Genomic DNA, 20230 nt, shown 5'->3' on the forward strand with positions numbered 1-20230 from the left:
CATGAGTGCAGTTCGGATGTCTGTTCTCGTGCAGGTTTAGGGATGGGATAAACATTGATAAAATACAATTTAATTAGTAATTTGATTCTAAGTTAGTGTGAGAGGTTGGGGTAAACATTAATAAAACACTGTTTAATGGGTAATTTACTAAATAATATGAGCTTGGTATAATTACAGTAAGGGCTGCTGTAAACGATAATAAAGTACAATAAAGGATAATTTAATATTGAAATATTCATAATTCTCGTTAACTACAGCCGCAGCTCAACAGATGCACTCTGGCGCCATCTAGAGTACAGAGAGCGGATTCTCACTTTATACATCTACAATACTGTCATCATCCGGCAAATGACAACAGAAATTAATGACTAGAAATAAGTTTTGTTTAAAAAGTGTTGAGATAAGTCTATAATAAACATTTTCTAAAAATATATATAATGCTCTTTTAATATGACTGCTGTTCAATATACTCTATAAACGTCTCAGCCTAGCTCAGGGGTGCCCAAACTCAGTCATGCAGGACCGAGTTTGGACCCTCTAGCTAAACCCAACCCTCACAGTACTGTAAAAACACTAGCTATACCGAGTGTTAATCGTATTATTTATTAACTTACATTACCCATTAATTGTATTTTATCAACCTCCCCAACCCTCTCCGTACTGTAGAAATATGAACTATAGTGCAGCTGTATCCCTTCTACACGAGCTACACGCGCACCGGATGTGACGGAGCAGATGACGATCGCGGATGTTTGTCTCACAACCTGATCTGTGGAGTGATGTCGCTGTTTCGGTTGACAGATAATGAAGATAAACACATCGCTAATAAAGCAAAGCGACACACGCGCTGGTGAAGTAGAGCGGCGTTATTAACAGGTAAGAGCAGCGGTCATCATGAGTCCTGCGCGTCCGCCGGTCACTTTACTGCTGAGCTCAGCGACCCATTATACACTCCATTATCTGTCAATTATCCGCGATGTAGGACCGTGTATGAGTTACAATCTTGATTAGCTCATGAGCTGATGCTGTATTACATTATTATTATCAATCAGAGAGGCGTGCTTTGATGTCTTCCGGTCTCTCTCTCTCTCTCTCTCTCTCTCTCACACACACACACACACACACACACACACACACACACAGTTATTTATATGTGATTCACTGTCATATATTGAGGTAAAGTTGGTTTATATTCGCAGATTCCTCCATGTTTGACATGCTCCCTCTATTGTTTACTGCACTACTTTGAATATTGGGTCTGAGTATGACTTCAAAACAACATTAGCACTGTTCATGAACAGTGTTTGACAGTCAATATATGATTACACTATGTAGAATTAGCCAGTAATACATTTCTGAAATGATATTATTAAAGAGAAAGTCTGAATGAGCAAATATAAAACCAATTTTACCTCAGTTATTGGCATGATGTATTGTTTTAATCGTGCTGTTAAAGGTGTCCTGTAATGTGGGTATATGCAGGCTTAGTGGAGTAATAAGAGTTCAGTATGTGGAGATGGGCAAACCATAAAGGTAAAGTCAGTTTTATATTCGCACATTCAGACTTTCCCATTAATAATATAATTTCATAAAAGTATTATTTGCCAACTCTAAATAGCGAAATCAAATTAGCAGCCAAAGACTATTAAAGTACACCATTGTTCACTGTCAAATAAACAGTGTTAATGCTGTTTTCAAGCCTCACTTGCGGGCTAATTTCAATCGAATATTCAAAGTATCATGGTAAACAATACAGAGACTTCTAAATGAACGAATGTGTGAATATGAAACCAACTTCACCTCTATGGGCAAACCGTGAGCCTCAGACATGACCGTTATCTTGTTCGCATGGACATTTAATGAGTGTAAAACCACAGAGAACACAAAGCAGACTGTTGCGTGACTCGCAGAACACACTAGTGGTGTAATGGAGCACAAATCTCACGGTTCTGATCACATTATTGTTTTTTAGTCATGGATCGGACCATTTTTCAGATCAGCCAAAAAGAAAAGGAGACAAATGTCATTTGCTTTCCATTTATTAGAGAAACAGCACTGCAAGACACTTTCGGTTTTAACTAACAGAACTTAGAAGCTGTAATTTTAGCAAAAATAAAATGAAGAAATGATCAGCTGAATAACAATAAACTAAAATATTCAGTTCTGTGCAAAATTCACTGTTACCACTACTGTTGCTGTAAACTAGCAATGTCCAGATCCAATCATGTGATTGGAAACCGATCACATGGTTTCAGACTTGATTGGAATCAGAACCTACCTCCCAATCAGGACTCGGAAATAAATATGAGCAATTCCAGCGTTATGGATGTGACATTTGCAGTAAAAACTCAACACATAAATTGACAGAGAAAGTATATGTTAACATTATATTGAAAAATCTCATTATATTTTCCAGAGCAACTAGCCACAGAGAAAAATATCAATCTGTAAACATGTTTTGTACTTTTAAATGAGGAAAATAAGCATGCGGTATGGATGTGACAAATAAAGTCTGCGAGTTTACAGTATACAACATACTTTGTAGAAATTCTGTGAATTAAACTGCACAACCCAAAATAAATAATGCTCATAAAAATGATAAGAGTTGGCTCTCTATAAAACAAAAATGATTGATTATATTTCATTTAATATTTTCTCATTTCTGAGGAAAAAGTGTTGTTATGGATGTGACGGATGTGAAATTACCATTTGTGTGACTTTGGTAAATCAAATAGAATAGTTTGAAAACACTGACAGATGCATTTTTGAGTATTTTTAAAGTACTGTAAAATACTTGCCTACACAAAAAACCCAGAAACGGTTTCCGTATTTTGGTAAAAATGTAATTTTTTTCATGGCAAGGTTGACATTTGCACGGAATTGCTCGTATATATATATATATATATATATATATATATATATATATATATATATATATATATATATATATATATATATATATATGGGCAATTCCTTGCAAATGTCAACCTTGCCATGAAAAAAAAAGTTTTCACCACAATATGGAAACCATTTCTATGTTTTTTTGTGTAGGCAAGTATTTTACTCAAAATGTCTCTGTCAATGTTTTTAAAAAATTATGTTTGATTTACCAATGTCACATAAACAGGATTTTCACATCGGTCACATCCATAATGGAGCTTTTTCCTCATAAATGCAAAAATATTAAATAAATTCAAATCAATCGTGTTTGTTCTATTGAGTCAACTCTTATCCTTTAGATCAGTATTATTTGTGGGTGCAGTTTAATTTTCAGAATTTTTGTGTTGTATACTGCAAACCTGATCGTGACATCTCTACTGATACGGCTAAATGTAGAAATCTAACATTATCATTTGTACAACCCATATTTATTTTCAGTCTCATCTGCAATAAAGGATTCAGTTCTTCACTCGTAAATCTTCATGTGTCATTGCTAAATGATCATTGTTGAAGAATTCTTCAGTGGCATATTGTTGATGGCTGGTTGTCGCCACCTATTGGTTAATGGAATTGCTGCCTACACCTTTCATTATTGAGCATCGTTAAATGCACATGACGGTGATTTTAATCTTGACCATAAACATCAGTGGCTTTATCTGAACTATAAGCTGTTCTTCCAGTACTGCTGTGCGTTATTTGACTGAAGACTGAATCTTTTTGAATTTTTGCGTTTTCAGATTTGAATGCAGCGATTGGAAAGATTAATAAACATATGCAAAATTGCAAATCGCCATTATTTATGATTTATGTTGCGTGGGTGTTGAGATCTCGATCTTTAAATGATTAATGGTGCAGCTTACACTGAATGCATTAATGCAGGCTAAACAAGACGTGACAGAAAACACCTTTAATAATCTGAGAAACCCACCATATGCCCAATAGCCCACCACAACTGCTTCCGTCATCATTATAGTTTACAGGGAAGCCTAAATGCTTTCATACATGAGATTTGATTGAGGCCATCTCTCTGTGATTGGTACAAATTTAGGATTAATCTACCAGTAAAAACCGTGGGTTGTGATCCGTACGAATCACGGGTCAACCGTGATCTAGACCACGCCCTCATCATTTGCATGTACATTAGGTAATTTATTCAGACGTGACGAGCAGTCGAGTCATCAGAGCGCTAGCCAGAACACAGACTGATGTGTTGCTGTGGGATCATTAATATGCACACACACTCTAATGGCTAATGGACAGACGGCTGCTTCTCACTCAGGGCTGCTGGAGATGCTAATGAGATGGAGAAATGGGCACTAGTGGGTGGGGCTTTCCTCCCCTGATGACACGTACATTGGGTTAATGTCAATCAAAGTCTGATTATAAACAAACACAACTCACTCATGTTGAGCAGTAGAGGCTGCTGGAGATACTCGCATGAGTGTTGATATTCATCAAGGGACCGTATTGAAGTAGGATAGTGCTGTATTTTGAGAACACTAGTTTGTGGCGCAGCAAATCTAATGTGGAGTGTGTGTGTTTGTGTCACAGCTAATCTGATGTGGAGTGTGTGTGTGGCATGGCGTCCTGCTCCTCCCGGGTGTGTTTGGGACTGTACCCGCTGCTCCTGCTGTTCTCCTCCTCCTCCTCCTCATGTGCTCCGGGGCGCTCCTGGGCGGTGCAACTTCAGCCGGACTCCCTGAGCTCTGCCGGGTCTCCGGATCTGCTGGCCCAGGCGGTGGCACAGGATGTGGGTCTGCGGAGCCACGGGCAGATCGGGCAGCTGGAGGGGCACTACCTGCTGTGCCAGGACCCAGCGCAGGGCGAGGACTGGCGCTGGATGGAGGCTGCTCTGGACAGGCACCCTCACGTGGCCTGGCACTCGCAGGAAAATGTGCTGCGGCGCTCCAAGAGGAGTGTGCACTTCAATGACCCTAAATATTCCAGTCAGTGGCACCTGGTGGGTATCAGAAGAACAGATGCTCACATATAAATCCTGTTTACATTAGGGCTGATCGATTATGGGAAAACTAGGGCTGAGTGAGGAAATTAGTATCAGTATTTATTGACCAACATCATTGTCAATAACAGTAAAAAGGTTTCGGTATGAAGGCTATAGTTTATTAAATGTGTCTCCTGAGCTCACATGCCAATAAGCTTAGGGTGTACATTTGTTATTTCCAATTGAGGCGCGCACATTGTGTACGAGTGGTGCACATGTGACGCACACACATTTTCTAGGCGCACCCAGTTGAAAACTTCTGACCATTTCCGAATGCCGCGAGCGCACCATGATTCTTGTGAGTAGAACTAAACAGTCTGCTTCACACTTTGTATGGAATTAGGGATGCACCGATCCCGATACTTGGATCGGATATCGGTTCGGTACCGCATATTTTTCCTGGATCGGGTATCGGCCAGCTTGTACCGATCCAAACCTGATTCTGTGCATGGGCTTTATTCTGTGTATTTTATAAGCCAACAAAAGCCATGAAGGTAGCCTATTATAAGGCACTCGACTGTTGTCATTAAGGGTGTCACGATCCTCCAAATCCTCGATTCGGTTACATTTTTAATTCTAAAGTCATGGTTCGATTCGATTTTCGATTTAAAAAAGAAAAATTAAACAAAATCATAAACAAATCATACAGTAAATGAATAATAAGTTACACACATAATTACCACCTGTCAATCACTTTTTCCACGGGACTCGTGAATAGGCAGTGATCTGTGTCCTTATAATGGCGACGGTAAAAAAAAAAGGTGCACAACCAACAGGAACCAGCCAACAGTATCTGAGGTGTTTGCTAAAATTACCAAGTACAGTTGTGAAAGTGTAAGATTGAAGCAGTCTAACGTTACTGACCCGCTCTCTCGAGCGCATGACAGTGTGTGTGCGTCTGTGTCTGAGCCTGTGTGTGCATGTGTGGTCACGTGATGTGCGTTTTTAGCAGTAGTGAGGAAGGAGGGCTGCTCGGAAATGTAAACGCCAGCGTGGATGTGGATTGTTGTCGTTATAAAATGCCATTTAAAAACTAAGACCTATTCGTGTAAACAGAGTGTGTATTTTTCGCGAGCGGATTTACAACGGAGGTTGGGCGGAGGATCGTGATGCCTGCATTCGTCTATTGGCCCAACCCTAAAACTTGCATAGCAGAGGTTGCAAACTGTTCTCTTTTTTTTTTTGTCGACAACACGAACGTTGTCAACATAACTCACTGGAAATCCAAAATGCTTCCACACCGGTGACTTCATTGATAGAGGAGAGGGTTTAAGCTCTGTCGACGGGTCTCCTGCGTCCGCAGTTCAACAAGTGTCTTTTTTTCCGCTTGGCAAGCAAAGCTTACGTGACATGGGGGCGTGGCAGCATCGACAATTCCAGTTTTTGATTCGATAATCGAAATTGAGCATACATTTAAATCGAAATCGTGACACCCTTAGTTGTCATGTAGGCTACTATATCCCACATCTTCTACAGTTCTACAGTTTCAAGTGAAGTACAGATTCGTTCAGTACTTTTGCAATATCGCCCAGCCCTAGGAAAAGCCGTAATAACGATTATTCACATTTATTTATAAGGATATATGTCGTTTTTGGATGGAAAACATGGAAACATCTCACAATTATGGAGAAATAAAGCAGAATAAAAATATACAAATGAAGCTCAATCTTTACTGTGAGAATTAAACTTGTTTCCCATTAAAGCTACAGCGGTGCTTCAGTCGACAGCCGGGAGGGATTCTGTGCTTGTCTTTTGTTGTTTGATCAATACTGATAAAAACACTCAGCGAGAGGAATATAGTAAGTTTTAATGTAAATCTGAAAACCGCAATATCCATTGGTGCATTGCACTGTGGAGGTTGTATTGAACTGCTCAATGTTACACTGATAGTGTTTGATGACAACACGTGTCACTAGTCTAAACTCATCTGACCTCTGTACGTTTGCTCTCGCAGCACAATGACATAAAGCGAGGGATGGACATCAATGTGACGGGCGTGTGGGAGAGGAACATCACCGGCGCGGGCGTCACTGTGGTGGTGGTGGACGACGGCATTCAGCACAACCTGGCAGACATCCAGCCTAACTATGTGAGTGAATCAGCATCTGACCTCCAGAGCTCCATCTGCAGGGAGAATCAGCTCACGGAAGGGATTTAGACTAGCAGAAAAAAGTTCATCTGACCAATCAGAGCAGAGTGTGAAGCCATCTGACTAATCAGAGCAGAGTGTGAAGCCATCTGACCAATCAGAGCAGAGTGTGAAGCCATCTGACCAATCAGAGCAGAGTGTGAAGCCATCTGACCAATTAGAGCAGAGTGTGAAGCCATCTGACCAATCAGAGCAGAGTGTGAAGCCATCTGACTAATCAAAGCAGAGTGTGAAGGCATCTGACCAATCAGAGCAGAGTATGAAGCCATCTGACCAATCAGAGCAGAGTGTGAAGCCATCTGACCAATCAGAACAGAGTGTGAAGGCATCTGACCAATCAGAGCAGAGTGTGAAGCCATCTGACCAATCAGAGCAGAGTGTGAAGCCATCTGACCAATCAGAGCAGAGTATACACTTTGAAATAATGCGTTTCTCTCTAGTTTGTGTCTTGCTTCTAGTCCAAATACCTAAAAACTCTTAAATCAAGAAACGTTTACTAGAAAAGCACAACTATTGTGTTCAGAAATGAGTCAAAATAATGAGTCAAAAATTTTCCTTAAATGGTCTGCCAATGCATTTAGCTAAATAACATCATTTTAGCTTTGAAATAAGATTATTTTGCTTGTTTTAATAAAAAAATCTCTTGATTTTGACTCATTATTTATGAAAATACTTTTTACTTGTCTAGAAAATGCTTCTTGATTAAAGGATTTTCAAATATTTGGACTAGAAACAAGACAGAAACTAAGTAAGAACTAAGTTTGTTGGCAGTGTGGGGTCATTTGACTAATCAGAGCTGAGTATTTGGCCACAGAGTAGTTGGTAAGTTTAACCTTGGACGGATGCAAAATACAGTTTATTTGGTATAAAAACAATGGAAACCTATGTAATGTCCCCACAATTCACAAAAACAAGCCTGTGTGTTTTCCAGAGTCCTGAAGGCAGCTATGACCTGAACTCTAATGACCCAGACCCCATGCCTCACCCAGACGGTCCCAGTGATAATCATCACGGCACGCGCTGCGCTGGAGAGATCGCCGCCGTCTCCAACAACAGCTTCTGTGCGGTGGGCGTGGCGTACGGCAGCAGGGTGGCCGGTGCGTCACAGCACAGTAAAACACTGCATATAACACTCCTCGCCGTCAACACTTTGTTTAAGGCTGCTTTCACACCTGTAGATCGGCTGCTTTGTTTGGAAACGGAGATGGAAATCAGAATTTGAGTTAAACAAAAAGTTAATGATACTACAGGGTGGGCCGTTAATGTGGATACACCTTAATAAAATGGGAATGTTTGGTGATATTAGCGTCCTGTTTGTGGCACATTAGTATATCTGAGGTGGCAAACTTTTCAAGATGGGTGGTGACCATGGTGGCAATATTGAAGTCGGCCATCTTGGATCCAACTTTTGTTTTTTTCAATAGGAAGAGGGTCATGTGACACATCAGACTTATTGGGAATTTCACAAGAAAAGCAATGGTGTGCTCGGTTTTAACGTAACTTTATTCTTTCATGAGTTATTTACAAGTTTCTGACCACTTATAAAATGTGTTCAGTATGCTGCCAATTGTGTTGGATTGTCAATGCAACCCTCTTCTCCCACTCCTCACACAATTATAGCAATAACACAGGAGAAACGCCAGCACAGGCTTCCAGTATTCATAGTTTTAGGTGCTGCACATCTTGTATCTTCACACCATAGGCTACACAGATAGTGGAGCCATTCTTCATCAATGGAAACCTCAGAGCCACTGGATATTCGAGATTGCTCCATGATGATGTGTTTCCCTCTTTATGCACTGACGCTGGCACGTTCCCTGAGTTTTTCCAGCAAGATGGTGCAACAGCACATTATGGGTGTCAGGTCCGAGCACTCCTAGATGAACAGTTTCCTGAAAAGTGGATTGGTCGTCAGTTGAATGGCCTCCAATGTTTCCCAATGTTTTAGACTTTTATCTTTGGGGTCATCTGAAGGCAGTTGTCTATGGTGTGAAGATGCAAGATGTGCAGCACCTGAAATTACTAAGACTGGAAGCCTGTGCTGGCATTTCTCCTGTGGTGTTGCTATCAGTGTGTGAAGAAGAGTGGGAGAAGAGGCTTGCATTGACAATCCAACACAATGGGCAACACATTGAACACATTTTATAAGTGGTCAGGAACTAAAGTTACGTTAAAACCAATCACACCATTGCTTTTCTGGTAAAATTCCCAACAAGTTTGATGTGTCACATGACCCTCTTCCTATTGAAAAAAACGAAAGTTGGATCCAAGATGGCCGACTTCAAAATGGCCACCATGGTCACCACCCATCTTGAAAAGTTTGCCCCCTCACATATACTAATGTGCCACAAACAGGACGCTAATATCACCAAACATTCCCATTTTATAAGGGTATATCCGTATTAATGACCCACCCTGTATATATATTTTAATCATTAGACAGTGTGCTTTCACTTTCATATTCAACATATAACACACTTTTACCAGTAGGAATGACATCTTTGATCATTCTCTCTCCTTATAGCCATATATATGGCTGTCACATACCCTTAATACACTGAGATTTGTTAGTTCGGTGGGCCGTATTGCTTTCTCACTACAACCGAACTGCCCCAGAGTTCGTTTCAGCTGAGCTGAGACCTCATTCAGGCAGTCTCAGACTGATTGTTTTGGTGCAGATCAGAGCCTGATTGTGGGTTTCACTTATGCACAAACCAACCGAACTAGCGGAGCAGACGCACCGGCTTCTGAAGCAAACATGACAGTGTGAAAGCAACCTAAAGCAGATGTAGATCCTAGCCCCTTATTTCCCCCCCTCATCCTCAGCTGGGGAAGATTACTTCAGAAAGTAGTGCACTACAATATTGAGTTACTCACTAGTTACTTCGTGACTTTAGCTACTTTTCAGCGTGAGTTTTAATGTGTTGTGCTGCTTTTTGTGTCACTTTTTTGTCACGTTTAATAATTGATTTGACTCAATTGCTCAGAGTAATGAGAAACTTCCAGCATTGCAGAAATGTCAGCCAGAGCCATCCTGCTTCATCTGCCGGATTCAGCATGACCACATTCATTTTAATTCAGCTGTTTATTTGAGTCAAAGCAAATTAATTAGGTTAAAAAGTAACTCGCATGACATTTAAAAAAAAAGTAACTCAAATAATGTAAAGCATGACTCCAACCCTGATCCTCGAGTATGAAGGCCCGCTCACACCAAGTGGACGATGAAGATCTAGCTGTTAAAATGTGTGTGTGTGTGTGTGTGTGTGTGTGTGTGTGTGTGTCAGGCATCAGAGTGTTGGACGGGCCGCTCACAGACAGTATGGAGGCCATCGCTTTCAACAAGCATTACCAGGTCAATGACATCTACAGCTGCAGGTAATGTGTGTGTGTGTGTGTGTGTGTGTGTGTGTGTGTGTGTGTGTGTGTGTGTGTGTGTGTGTGTGTGAGGGTGTTCGTAAGACCTTTATAATCATGATATTACTGTCACTTCACCCGTTCACCCTCAACTGATGATTGATAATAAAGCATGTTTGGCATGCTGTCCCAGGAGAGAGCCCTGAGCTCAGAACATCCTCGAGCCCGGGGCTCCCTCCTGTTTGCAGGGCGAGAGGGGAGTTTGAATTCAGGTAGGAAACTCCACACAGCAACAACAGCTGGCCTGTTAAGGACTAGAACCAGAGACGTTCTTGCTGTGAGTGTGGGCCACCGTGCCGGCCTATACAGGGAAAGGTGGAGGAGTAGGGGTGGAAGGGGTGTAGATAACTGTAGTAAGGATCTCTGGTCATTTATAGTGAGTTAGGAATGTTCTGATTGGTGAATTAGGCATTATTAATCATGCGTGTTCAATCATAGTTACGTGCTTCTCTCGAAATTAGTTTTAAGTAAACTTAAGTGATGTACTTGAGTACGTTAAGTGTCATTCCCTCAGTTAGGACATTGTAAATGCAAAGACAGCCTGACATAAACAAATACATCACGGCCGGTCAGTGTCTTCATGACATCTTGACATGACCAGGATAACTACACCTGTCATAAACATGCCTGTCATGAGGCGTTATGATGGTGACTTTAATATTTTTTTCACTGGAATGAACTGAATATGTCACTAAAGTGTGAGTGTTCTGTCAGATAATTTTAGAGCTGCATTATTAACATTTCTTGACATTTAATTACATTTTAATGACAAATGTAACGCATAACTCAATTATAGTGGCTTCATGACGATCATGTTTATGACAGATTTATGACATGTTATGATGTCTTGTTGTACTCCTAACATAAAACATATCGTGTTGGAATGTGGAAGTCTGAGTACAATCAGGGATGCATCGATTATAGATTTTGGTTGTACGATTATAGTCTGAGGAATAATCACGGTTATCATGATTATCATGTGTTCTTTCATTACAAAATACTACTAGTTTAGAAATTCACATGAAACCTACTTGTGTTTTAAAGTGTTAATTATCGCTGCTCAGTAACCAATTAAAACTGATTGTGATTAATCCCATCCAATAAGTTTGTTTTGATATATTTTGTGTGTGTACTGTGCATATTTATTATGCACACATGTATCCATATATTTCAGAAATATTTTATTCAGATTTATTATATATATATTATGTATATATATATATATATATATATATATATATATATATATATATATATATATATATATATATATATATATATATATATACAGTTAAAGTCAGAATTATTAGCCATCTTTTCATTTTTTTATTCTTCATTTCATATTTCCCAAATTGTGTTAAACAGAGGAAATGTTCACGGTTTGTCTGATAATATTTTTTCTTCTAGAGAAAGTCTTACTTGTTTTATTTCGGCTAGAATAAAAGCAGTTTTAAATTTTTTAAACACCATTTTAAGGTCAATATTAGTAGCCTTTTTAAGCTTGACTTGCCTAATTACCCTAACCTGCCTAGTTACCCTAATTACCCTAGTGAAGCCTTTACATGTCACTTTAAGCTGTATAGAAGTGTCTTGAAGAATATCTAGTCTAATATTATTCACTGTCATCATGACAAAGAGAAAATAAAGTTATAAAAATACAGTTATTAACACTATTATGATTAGAAACGTGCTGAAGAAATCTGCTCTCTGTTAAACACAAATAGGGGGGAAAATTAAACGTGTGTATCACATATACATGCCAAATATAAATAATAAACACACATATGTTAAGTCAAAACAAACCTTTATTATTAGTTTAGATGAATCTGATTAGTCTGTTTTCTTTTCTGGCATTTATCATGTTGATGTCAAACTGTTCTCAGGTTCATTTACAGAATTAAATAAGCTCAATAAGGCTTTTCATTCCTCCACTGGTTGAGCTGATGTTTATAATGTCATATGTGCTGTAGTTGGGGTCCAGATGATGACGGCCGGACGGTTGACGGACCGCATCCATTAGGCAAGGTGAGGATCAGCACTCGTTCCTCCACATATCTGCTGCTCAGTTTTCATACACAGTGCTGGTGTTTCAGCCTTGGCGTTAACTTGCCTAGATACACTCTCATGTGTGACATTAAAGGTGTGACTATTGCAGATGCTGATGGGCTGTAGAGTTAAAGCCATCAGCCTGTGTTGATGCTGATCAGTGAGCATTGGAGGTGGTGTTTTGCTGTGTTTGTCTGCAGGCGGCGCTGCAGCACGGTGTGATCGCGGGCCGCAAGGGTTTCGGCAGCATCTTCATTGTGGCCAGTGGCAATGGAGGACAGAATCAGGACAACTGCAACTACGACGGCTACGCTAACTCCATCTACACCGTCACCATCGGTACTGAACGCAAATAACTCACAGAATCAACTTAACCCAAATTTAACTCCAAGTCAAGTGAAATAACGGCTCAGTGTTCAGATTAAAGATCGTTTACGCTCGAACAGAACACAGAATAACACCTGTCCTGCTGGAACTGTCAGTGCGCGTCTTTAATGACAAGAGAGGACAGATAAAAGGTGTAAATAATTGGGTGCATGGAAATGGCGGATGCGTCTTCAGATATGCTGTCGATCCTCTGTTGAGTCGTCTTGCTGGTGATTGGGTGTAAAACATGAGCTATCGGTGTCCATACGATATATAACACTGACAATAAATCAGTGCGTGAACGGATAAATGTGTATAGCTCGAGCACAAACACAAAGGTTCTCAAACTGGGCTTCTTATGCTGCGTTCACACCAGACGCGGAACGCACGTCAAGCGTGAGTGATTTACATGTTAAGTCAATGCAAACGCACGAATAGACATCCTGCAGCGCGATAGATGCGAATGACGCAAATTGCGCGAATGGTGCGGGGCGAATTGAGCGTTTTGCGTGTTTGACGGGCTTAACGAGCATTTCGCGCGAATCTCTCGAGTTCGAAAATCTAAACTTCAGCGGACATTTGCGCCGCGTTAACCAATCAGAAGCTTGCTCTTGTGGGGGCGTGTTTGTGATGTAGAACCTGTTGATGGTGTCCCAGGGGAAATCCTCCACGAGACACCGACAACAAGTCATCAAATAAAGCGCGAATGAAGCGAGTAACCTTAAACGTTCACGCGGCAATTTACGTGCGAATAGCGCGATTTATCCGTGGGTTCCGCGTCTGGTGTGAACACAGCATTACAATCCCAGTATTCGATTAACATACAGCTTAAAGAGCAACTATTGCTGCATCCCAATGCACACGCTATCCATCCTGAACAGTATTGGAAAATAACATTCGTGTGTCCCAAACTGTTGAAAGAGTTTGCCAAAGGTTCCCGGATGATCTACTATTACTGGCAGAAAGTGTGTAGAACTCGGGTACAAAGTTTAACCCCCCCACCCCCCCCCCACCCCGCTGCTGCTCAGAAGTATTTTCATCCTGTTACAGTAGAATAAAGACGCGTGTGTTTGTCTGATGGTGGAGTGTGTTTGCAGGAGCGGTGGACGAGAGCGGCAGGAAACCGTCCTATGCGGAGGAGTGTGCGTCCATGCTGGCCGTCACCTTCAGCAGCGGGAACACACCGCTGCGCAGCATAGTGAGTGTCAGCAGTTGATAATAATATATATACATATACATACACATACAGTTGTAGTCAAAATTATTCGCCCCCCTTTGATTGTTTTCTTCTTCATTAAATATTTCCCAAGTGATGTTGAGCAGATTGAGGAAATGTTCACAGTATTACCCTAACCTGCCTAGTTACCCTAATTACCCTAGTGAAGCCTTTACATGTCTCTTTAAGCTGTATTGAAGTGTCTTGAAGAATATCTAGTCTAATATTATTTACTGTCATCATGACAAAGAGAAAATAAATCAGTTATTAGAGATGAGTTATTAACACTGTTATGATTAGGAATGTGTTGGAGAAATCTGCTCTCTGCTACACAGAAATTAGGGGTAAAATATAAACAGCAGGGCGAATAATTCTGCCTTCAGCTGTATATAATAGTCAACATCTTCCATAAACCTTTCATCAAAACTCTTCTAAAACTGTTCAACAACCTCAAACTTGAAACATTAGTAGATCCTCTTCAAATGCAGAGTGTTGGCCTCTTACTGATTTCTTGTCTATTATCATGTCCGTCACACTTTAATGCTTTAGAAATGGCTTTATATCCTTTTGCAGATCTCAGTTATTCTCTTTCTCATTTGTTTTTAAATTTCCACTGTATATGTATTATACACTTTTATTTTCTGTAATATGCTGAGAGAGTCCCTCTGGTGACAGTATATGTGTTATCTTAAAGTGCTTTAATATATCCTCATATGATTCTGAAATGTAAACTAGGGCGTAGGGCTGGGGTCACCAAACCCTCCAGGACCGAGATTGGTGACCCCTGGCTTTAGGGGTTGTGCTTTGGAAATCATGAAAGAAAATGTTTTGTTGTTTTAAATTGTTTGTTTGTGTGCCAGAAAAGTACACATGCTAATATATGAGGAAGTTATTTTATGATACCGTGTTTTTGACGGAGCGCTCTGTGCGCCTGCAGTTGAAAAATCTGTGCAGAAAAAGCCCCCGATGTCACGCGCTCCAGCACCAAGACAGTTGATACAGTGGTTGCCTAGCAACATAAAAAGTGCAGCACATTGCTCTAGTGCAGTAAGTGTTATCAATAAAACCACACACAGTCCAGAGGAGTAATCAAGGTGTGTGTGTGTGTGTGTGTGTGTGTGTGTGTGTGTGTGTGTGTGTGTGTGTGTGTGTGTGTGTGTGTGTGTGTGTTTATTTATGTCAGGTGACGTCAGACTGGTCTCTGCAGAGCGGCACCGGCTGTACTAGCGGGCACACGGGCACCTCCGCCGCTGCTCCTCTGGCTGCAGGGATGGTGGCGCTGATGCTGCAGGTGCGGCCCTGTCTGAGCTGGCGAGATGTGCAGCACATCATCACCTACACCGCCACACAGGTACATCCGCAAACCATAAAGAGCCCTGTGTTTACAGCACATCTGCAGAAACACTCATTGCGTAGGTCATAACACAGCGGGGGTCACCACAATCAAGCTGGATTAGCTGGTTAGCCGACTCAGTTTCAGTTTAGTTTGCACCAATCCTGGGTTTTGATGACCATGAATGCGTCTAGGCTTGCATTCTTGCTCTGCATAGCTGCTATGGGCCAGGTTATGGTTAGATTATGCTCATGTTATGCTGAGGATATCAGCTGGTCATGTTCTGATTGCTTTAGCGCTGTTCATGTCATGTTGTGTTATGCACAGTTACATTCAAGTTCTGTTCAGTTCATTAATCTGGTAATTGATCACACATGTCTGCGTTGGGTGTATTGCATATACTATATCAGGATAACAGTAATTTAGCAACATACTGTGCAGCCCTAACAGACAGTTTCAGACCATTAAAGGTGTGTGTGTGTGTGTGTGTGTGTGTGTGTGTGTGTGTGTGTGTGTGTGTGTGTGTGTGTGTGCGCGCCTGTGTGTTTCCGTGTGTGCGTGTGTGTGTGTGTGTGTGTGTGTCCAGCATGACCTTCAGGCGGACTGGGTCACTAATGGAGCTGGTTTCCATCACAGCCACAAGTACGGCTTCGGCCTCCTGAACGCCTGGAGACTCGTCAATGCTGCAAAGGTAGATCTGCATCAGTGCTCCACCGATATCGAATGTTTTTATCCTGGAAATATTTTGAAGAGTGTTAAAAAGGCGTCTACTGGGGGAATTTTACAATATTTATCATTAATTAATCGTAACCATTGATTGACGTTTTAAAAGTGTGTGTGTGTGTGTGTTTCTGGCAGGTTTGGGAGTCTGTCCCCTTCCTGGTGTCCTACCAGAGTCCAGTTCTGAGGGTCAATGAGGTCATCACGACCTCCACAAACCTCACACAAACCTGGAACGGTAAGATGACAGAAAACACTGCTTTAGGGTGTGCGAGATGCTTTAAGATTCATCTAGTGCTGTCAAAAGATTAATCATGGTTAATCACATCCAAAAATAAAGTCCTGTAATTACAGAATATATATATATACAGTTAAAGTCAGAATTATTCGCCCCCTTTGATTGTTTTCTTCTTCATTAAATATTTCCCAAATGATGTTGAACAGATTCATGAAATGTTCACAGCATGTCTGAAAATATCTGTTCTTCTGGAGAAAGTCTTATTTGTTTTATTTTGCTAGAATAATAGCAATTTTTTAATATGGAAATGTGTTGAAAAAAATCTGCTCTCCATTAAACAGAAATTGGGGGGAAGAATAAACAGGGGGGCTAATACTTCTGACTTCAACTGTATGCATGTAATGAGATATATATATATATATATATAATGTACGAAAAATACAAGAAACAAATATATATTTATGTGTGTAAACATGCATGCATGTACATGTTTGAGAGTTTTATTTATATCAATAACTGAATATTTAAATCTGAACACAAATGACATGATATGAGTCAAATAAACAAGGAACAAAAATGTAGAAGATGCATAACAGTAGAAAGCAGCATGCATATAATAGTCAGCAATAATACAACTAAAGCAAGAATAACGAGAAATAAATAAACAAACAAACACAGTCAGTGGTGGAGAATGAGGAGGAAGATCATTAATGTTAATTTAGAGGTTGTGACAGCAATAAAGGGATAATACTAACAACAATACTAATAAAACACTTATGATGACAATAGCATTGATAACTAGTGGCTGGACAGAACAGGACGAGGACAAATAGCAATATCTATAATAATAATAATCAACAGCAGTAGAGGTAGTAATAATGAGGGGTCACTTTTTAAACATCTACAGTTGAAGTCAGAATTATTCGCCCTGCTTTGAATTATTATTATTATTATATGTTCACAGTATGTCTGATAATATTTGTTCTTCTGGAGAAAGTCTTATTTGTTTTGTTTCGGCTAGAATAAAAGCAGTTTTAAATTTTTTAAACACCATTTTAAGGTCAATAATATTAGCCCCTTTAAGAAATATTTATTTCCGATAGTCTCCAGAACAAACCATCACTATACAATGACTTGCCTAATTACCCTAACCTGCCTAGTTACCCTAATTACCCTAGTGAAGCCTTTACATGTCACTTTAAGCTGTATCTTGAAGAATATCTAGTCTACTATTATTTACTGTCATCATGACAAAGAGGAAATAAATCAGTTATTAGAGATGAGTTATTAACACTGTTATGATTAGAGATGTGTTGGAGAAATCTGCTCTCCGCTAAACAGAAAAAAATAAACAGGGGGGTGAATAATTCTGACTTCAGCTGTAAATACACACATCTTATATAAATGCAAACTGTTATTCTGGATGCGATCAACATCGCTTGACAGCCCCAGTTTCTCTGCCATCTGAATGATAGAAGGATGAATCAGCCTCTGCTGGTGTTTCACTGCTTCTGTTTCCCGAACTGTAAACATTAAACATCTCCACTGTTTCCAGAGATCCATAAAAGGCTGTTTACGTGCAGCAGCAGCAGCTCTCGGGCCTTATGTGGAGCTCTCTCTCTCTCTGTGTGTGTGTGTGTGTGTTTACACTTTGACACATCTGCTCCTCTGTTTCCCTCAGTCTGTCATCATCTGGCACGGTTAAAGCAGCGTCACGGAAAATATCTGAGTTTGCAGATGAGCATCAACTCATTTCTCAATAGTGTGCACACTTTAGAGAACATGAGCCACCGGCATTATCAACATCACTGAATTACAGAGGACTCCTGGATCTCAGAGAGACTGCATAAGTGCATTCACAGATGTTGACTGTATAACCGCTGGAGTACTCATCAATTCAGCTGCTTAAAAATGACCCAAATCAAGTAAAACCACTCCAGTTTCACTCTGGCATGCTAGAGTTGTATGGATCAAAATCAATGCCAAAAGTCTTGAATTAAAAAGCTTGTTGAATATCACAAACTGAAAAAAATAATACACCGTATTAACAAGTTCTTGCATTTTAATGACTTGAATTCCAGGGTTTGTATTTTTAGGTCCTGAAATTTAATATATCTGTTTATTTAATATATCACACTCGTAGCAGTGAGATATGACTGTATATCAGCACTGGTGGGACGCTACATAGTCCCTTTATTAATCCGTTGGCCTCCCATCAGTGCTGATATACAGTCATATCGCACTGCTACGAGTGTGATATTGCTCATATATATCGCAGAAAAAATCAATATTGCATCTGTCCAGTATCATGCAACCCTACCTTGAACACACACACACACACACACACACACACACACACACACACACAAACACACACACACACCATTTGCTCTCTATCACTCCTAACGATTTTCTCAGGTACTGCGCCATGACTTCCCCCCTCTCCAGCGCCCCCTTTGTATTGTCTTGTGTACTACACCGTGCATCATCCATGTGATTTACTCAGGATTGACTTAAAGGAGTTCCTTCATTCTAGGATCATCTGAGAATTCTGTAGCCTCATGCAAAATAGCATAGATGGACGAACAGAAAACAGACCCACTCAATTTCGTGATTCGACAATCAGTGTGGTGAATTACACTGCTTATGCTGAGGTTAAAACATCTAGAGCAGGGGTCTCAAACTCAATTTACCTGGGGGCCGCAGGAGGCAAAGTCTGGGTGAGGCTGGGCCGCATAAGGGATTTCACAAAAAAAAAAAAAGTCCTCAAATGTCTTTATTAACAGTTTTAATTATTTCTTCTGAACATGAAGTGTCCTGAACATTAATAGAACATTGAGTGAAGATTATGAACAGTTCTTCTGAACATGGCATCTTTTGCCTACTTCTTGAGACTTGACAGCGCTTCTCCTCACAAATCTGAACCACATTTGGCTTTAGAGCGGAAGCAGTTGAGACCCTCAGTATGGCTTGGGGGAACTCACTCAAAACTTCCATTCCCTCACCCACTGCAGAGTGGATGCGCGCGTACTGAAGAGCGGTGTTATCGCGCGCCTACTGAAGGGTGTGCCGCGTCGCGGGGGCACTTTTGATCATTTTGGAAGGGCACTTTCTATGCAAGACTAAAAAGGACATGTGCACTGCACAGGTTGAGCCCTATGTGTGCACGTGCCTGCCCTCACCTAAAAAAAAAGGCGTATATATGTATAAATAAAACACCCCCACCCCACTCCAGTCACATCAGTCTGTACCAGTCTGTATCTACTTATAATATATATAAGATGCAGGCTGTAGCTAGGTAGGTGGCAGGCTGCAGATAGGTAGCTAAGTGGCAGGCAGGGGCGGGAACAGCTTACCTTGGTTCTGGCCGGCGCGAGTTCCCTCCTAACACTTCCCGCCCGTCACAGCGTCTAACAAAGGGGCGGGGTACGTGGTGACGTCACTGGCATCCCCGCCCCTTTGTTTACACGGCGGGCGGGGAATGCCAGTGACCGCTGTGTACGGATAGAATCAACGGAGCAGGGAGCGCTCTCTATCCCCGCTCCGCTGATTCTGTCAGTGTACAGTGGTCGGCGCGGGCCACAAAATATTGCAATGAGGGCCGCAAATGGCCCGCGGGCCGCGAGTTTGAGACCCCTGATCTAGAGACTGCTCAGATGGTGTATGACAGGAAGTTTGTCAGGTTTTGTTCATTATTTGGTCATCTGTGTCATAGGACAGAGGTTTTACACACTGTGTGTGTGTGTGTGTGTGTGTGTGTGTGTGCATAGTGTCTGAGTCTGACCTGCAGCGCTCCGGTATGCAGA

General features: G+C 40.9%; 1 protein-coding gene across 1 annotated transcript in view; it reads left to right on the forward strand.

Moving 5' to 3' along the window:
• The first annotated feature begins 697 nt into the window (after positions 1–697).
• pcsk7 (proprotein convertase subtilisin/kexin type 7) overlaps positions 698–20230 on the forward strand; it is a 23509-nt gene continuing 3976 nt past the window's right edge. The window contains 12 exon segments of the mRNA NM_001320428.2: positions 698–876; positions 4492–4900; positions 6897–7031; positions 8023–8188; positions 10376–10466; positions 12476–12530; positions 12752–12890; positions 14015–14115; positions 15317–15484; positions 16053–16157; positions 16325–16424; positions 20195–20230. The exon segment at positions 20195–20230 is cut by the window's right edge and continues 121 nt beyond it. Of these exon segments, the coding sequence (NP_001307357.2) occupies positions 4520–4900; positions 6897–7031; positions 8023–8188; positions 10376–10466; positions 12476–12530; positions 12752–12890; positions 14015–14115; positions 15317–15484; positions 16053–16157; positions 16325–16424; positions 20195–20230 (1477 nt within the window). The 5' untranslated portion in view covers positions 698–876; positions 4492–4519.

Source organism: Danio rerio, chromosome 15, assembly GCF_052040795.2.
Source record: "Danio rerio strain M-AB ecotype USA chromosome 15, GRCz13ab, whole genome shotgun sequence".
Classification (NCBI taxonomy): domain Eukaryota; kingdom Metazoa; phylum Chordata; class Actinopteri; order Cypriniformes; family Danionidae; genus Danio; species Danio rerio.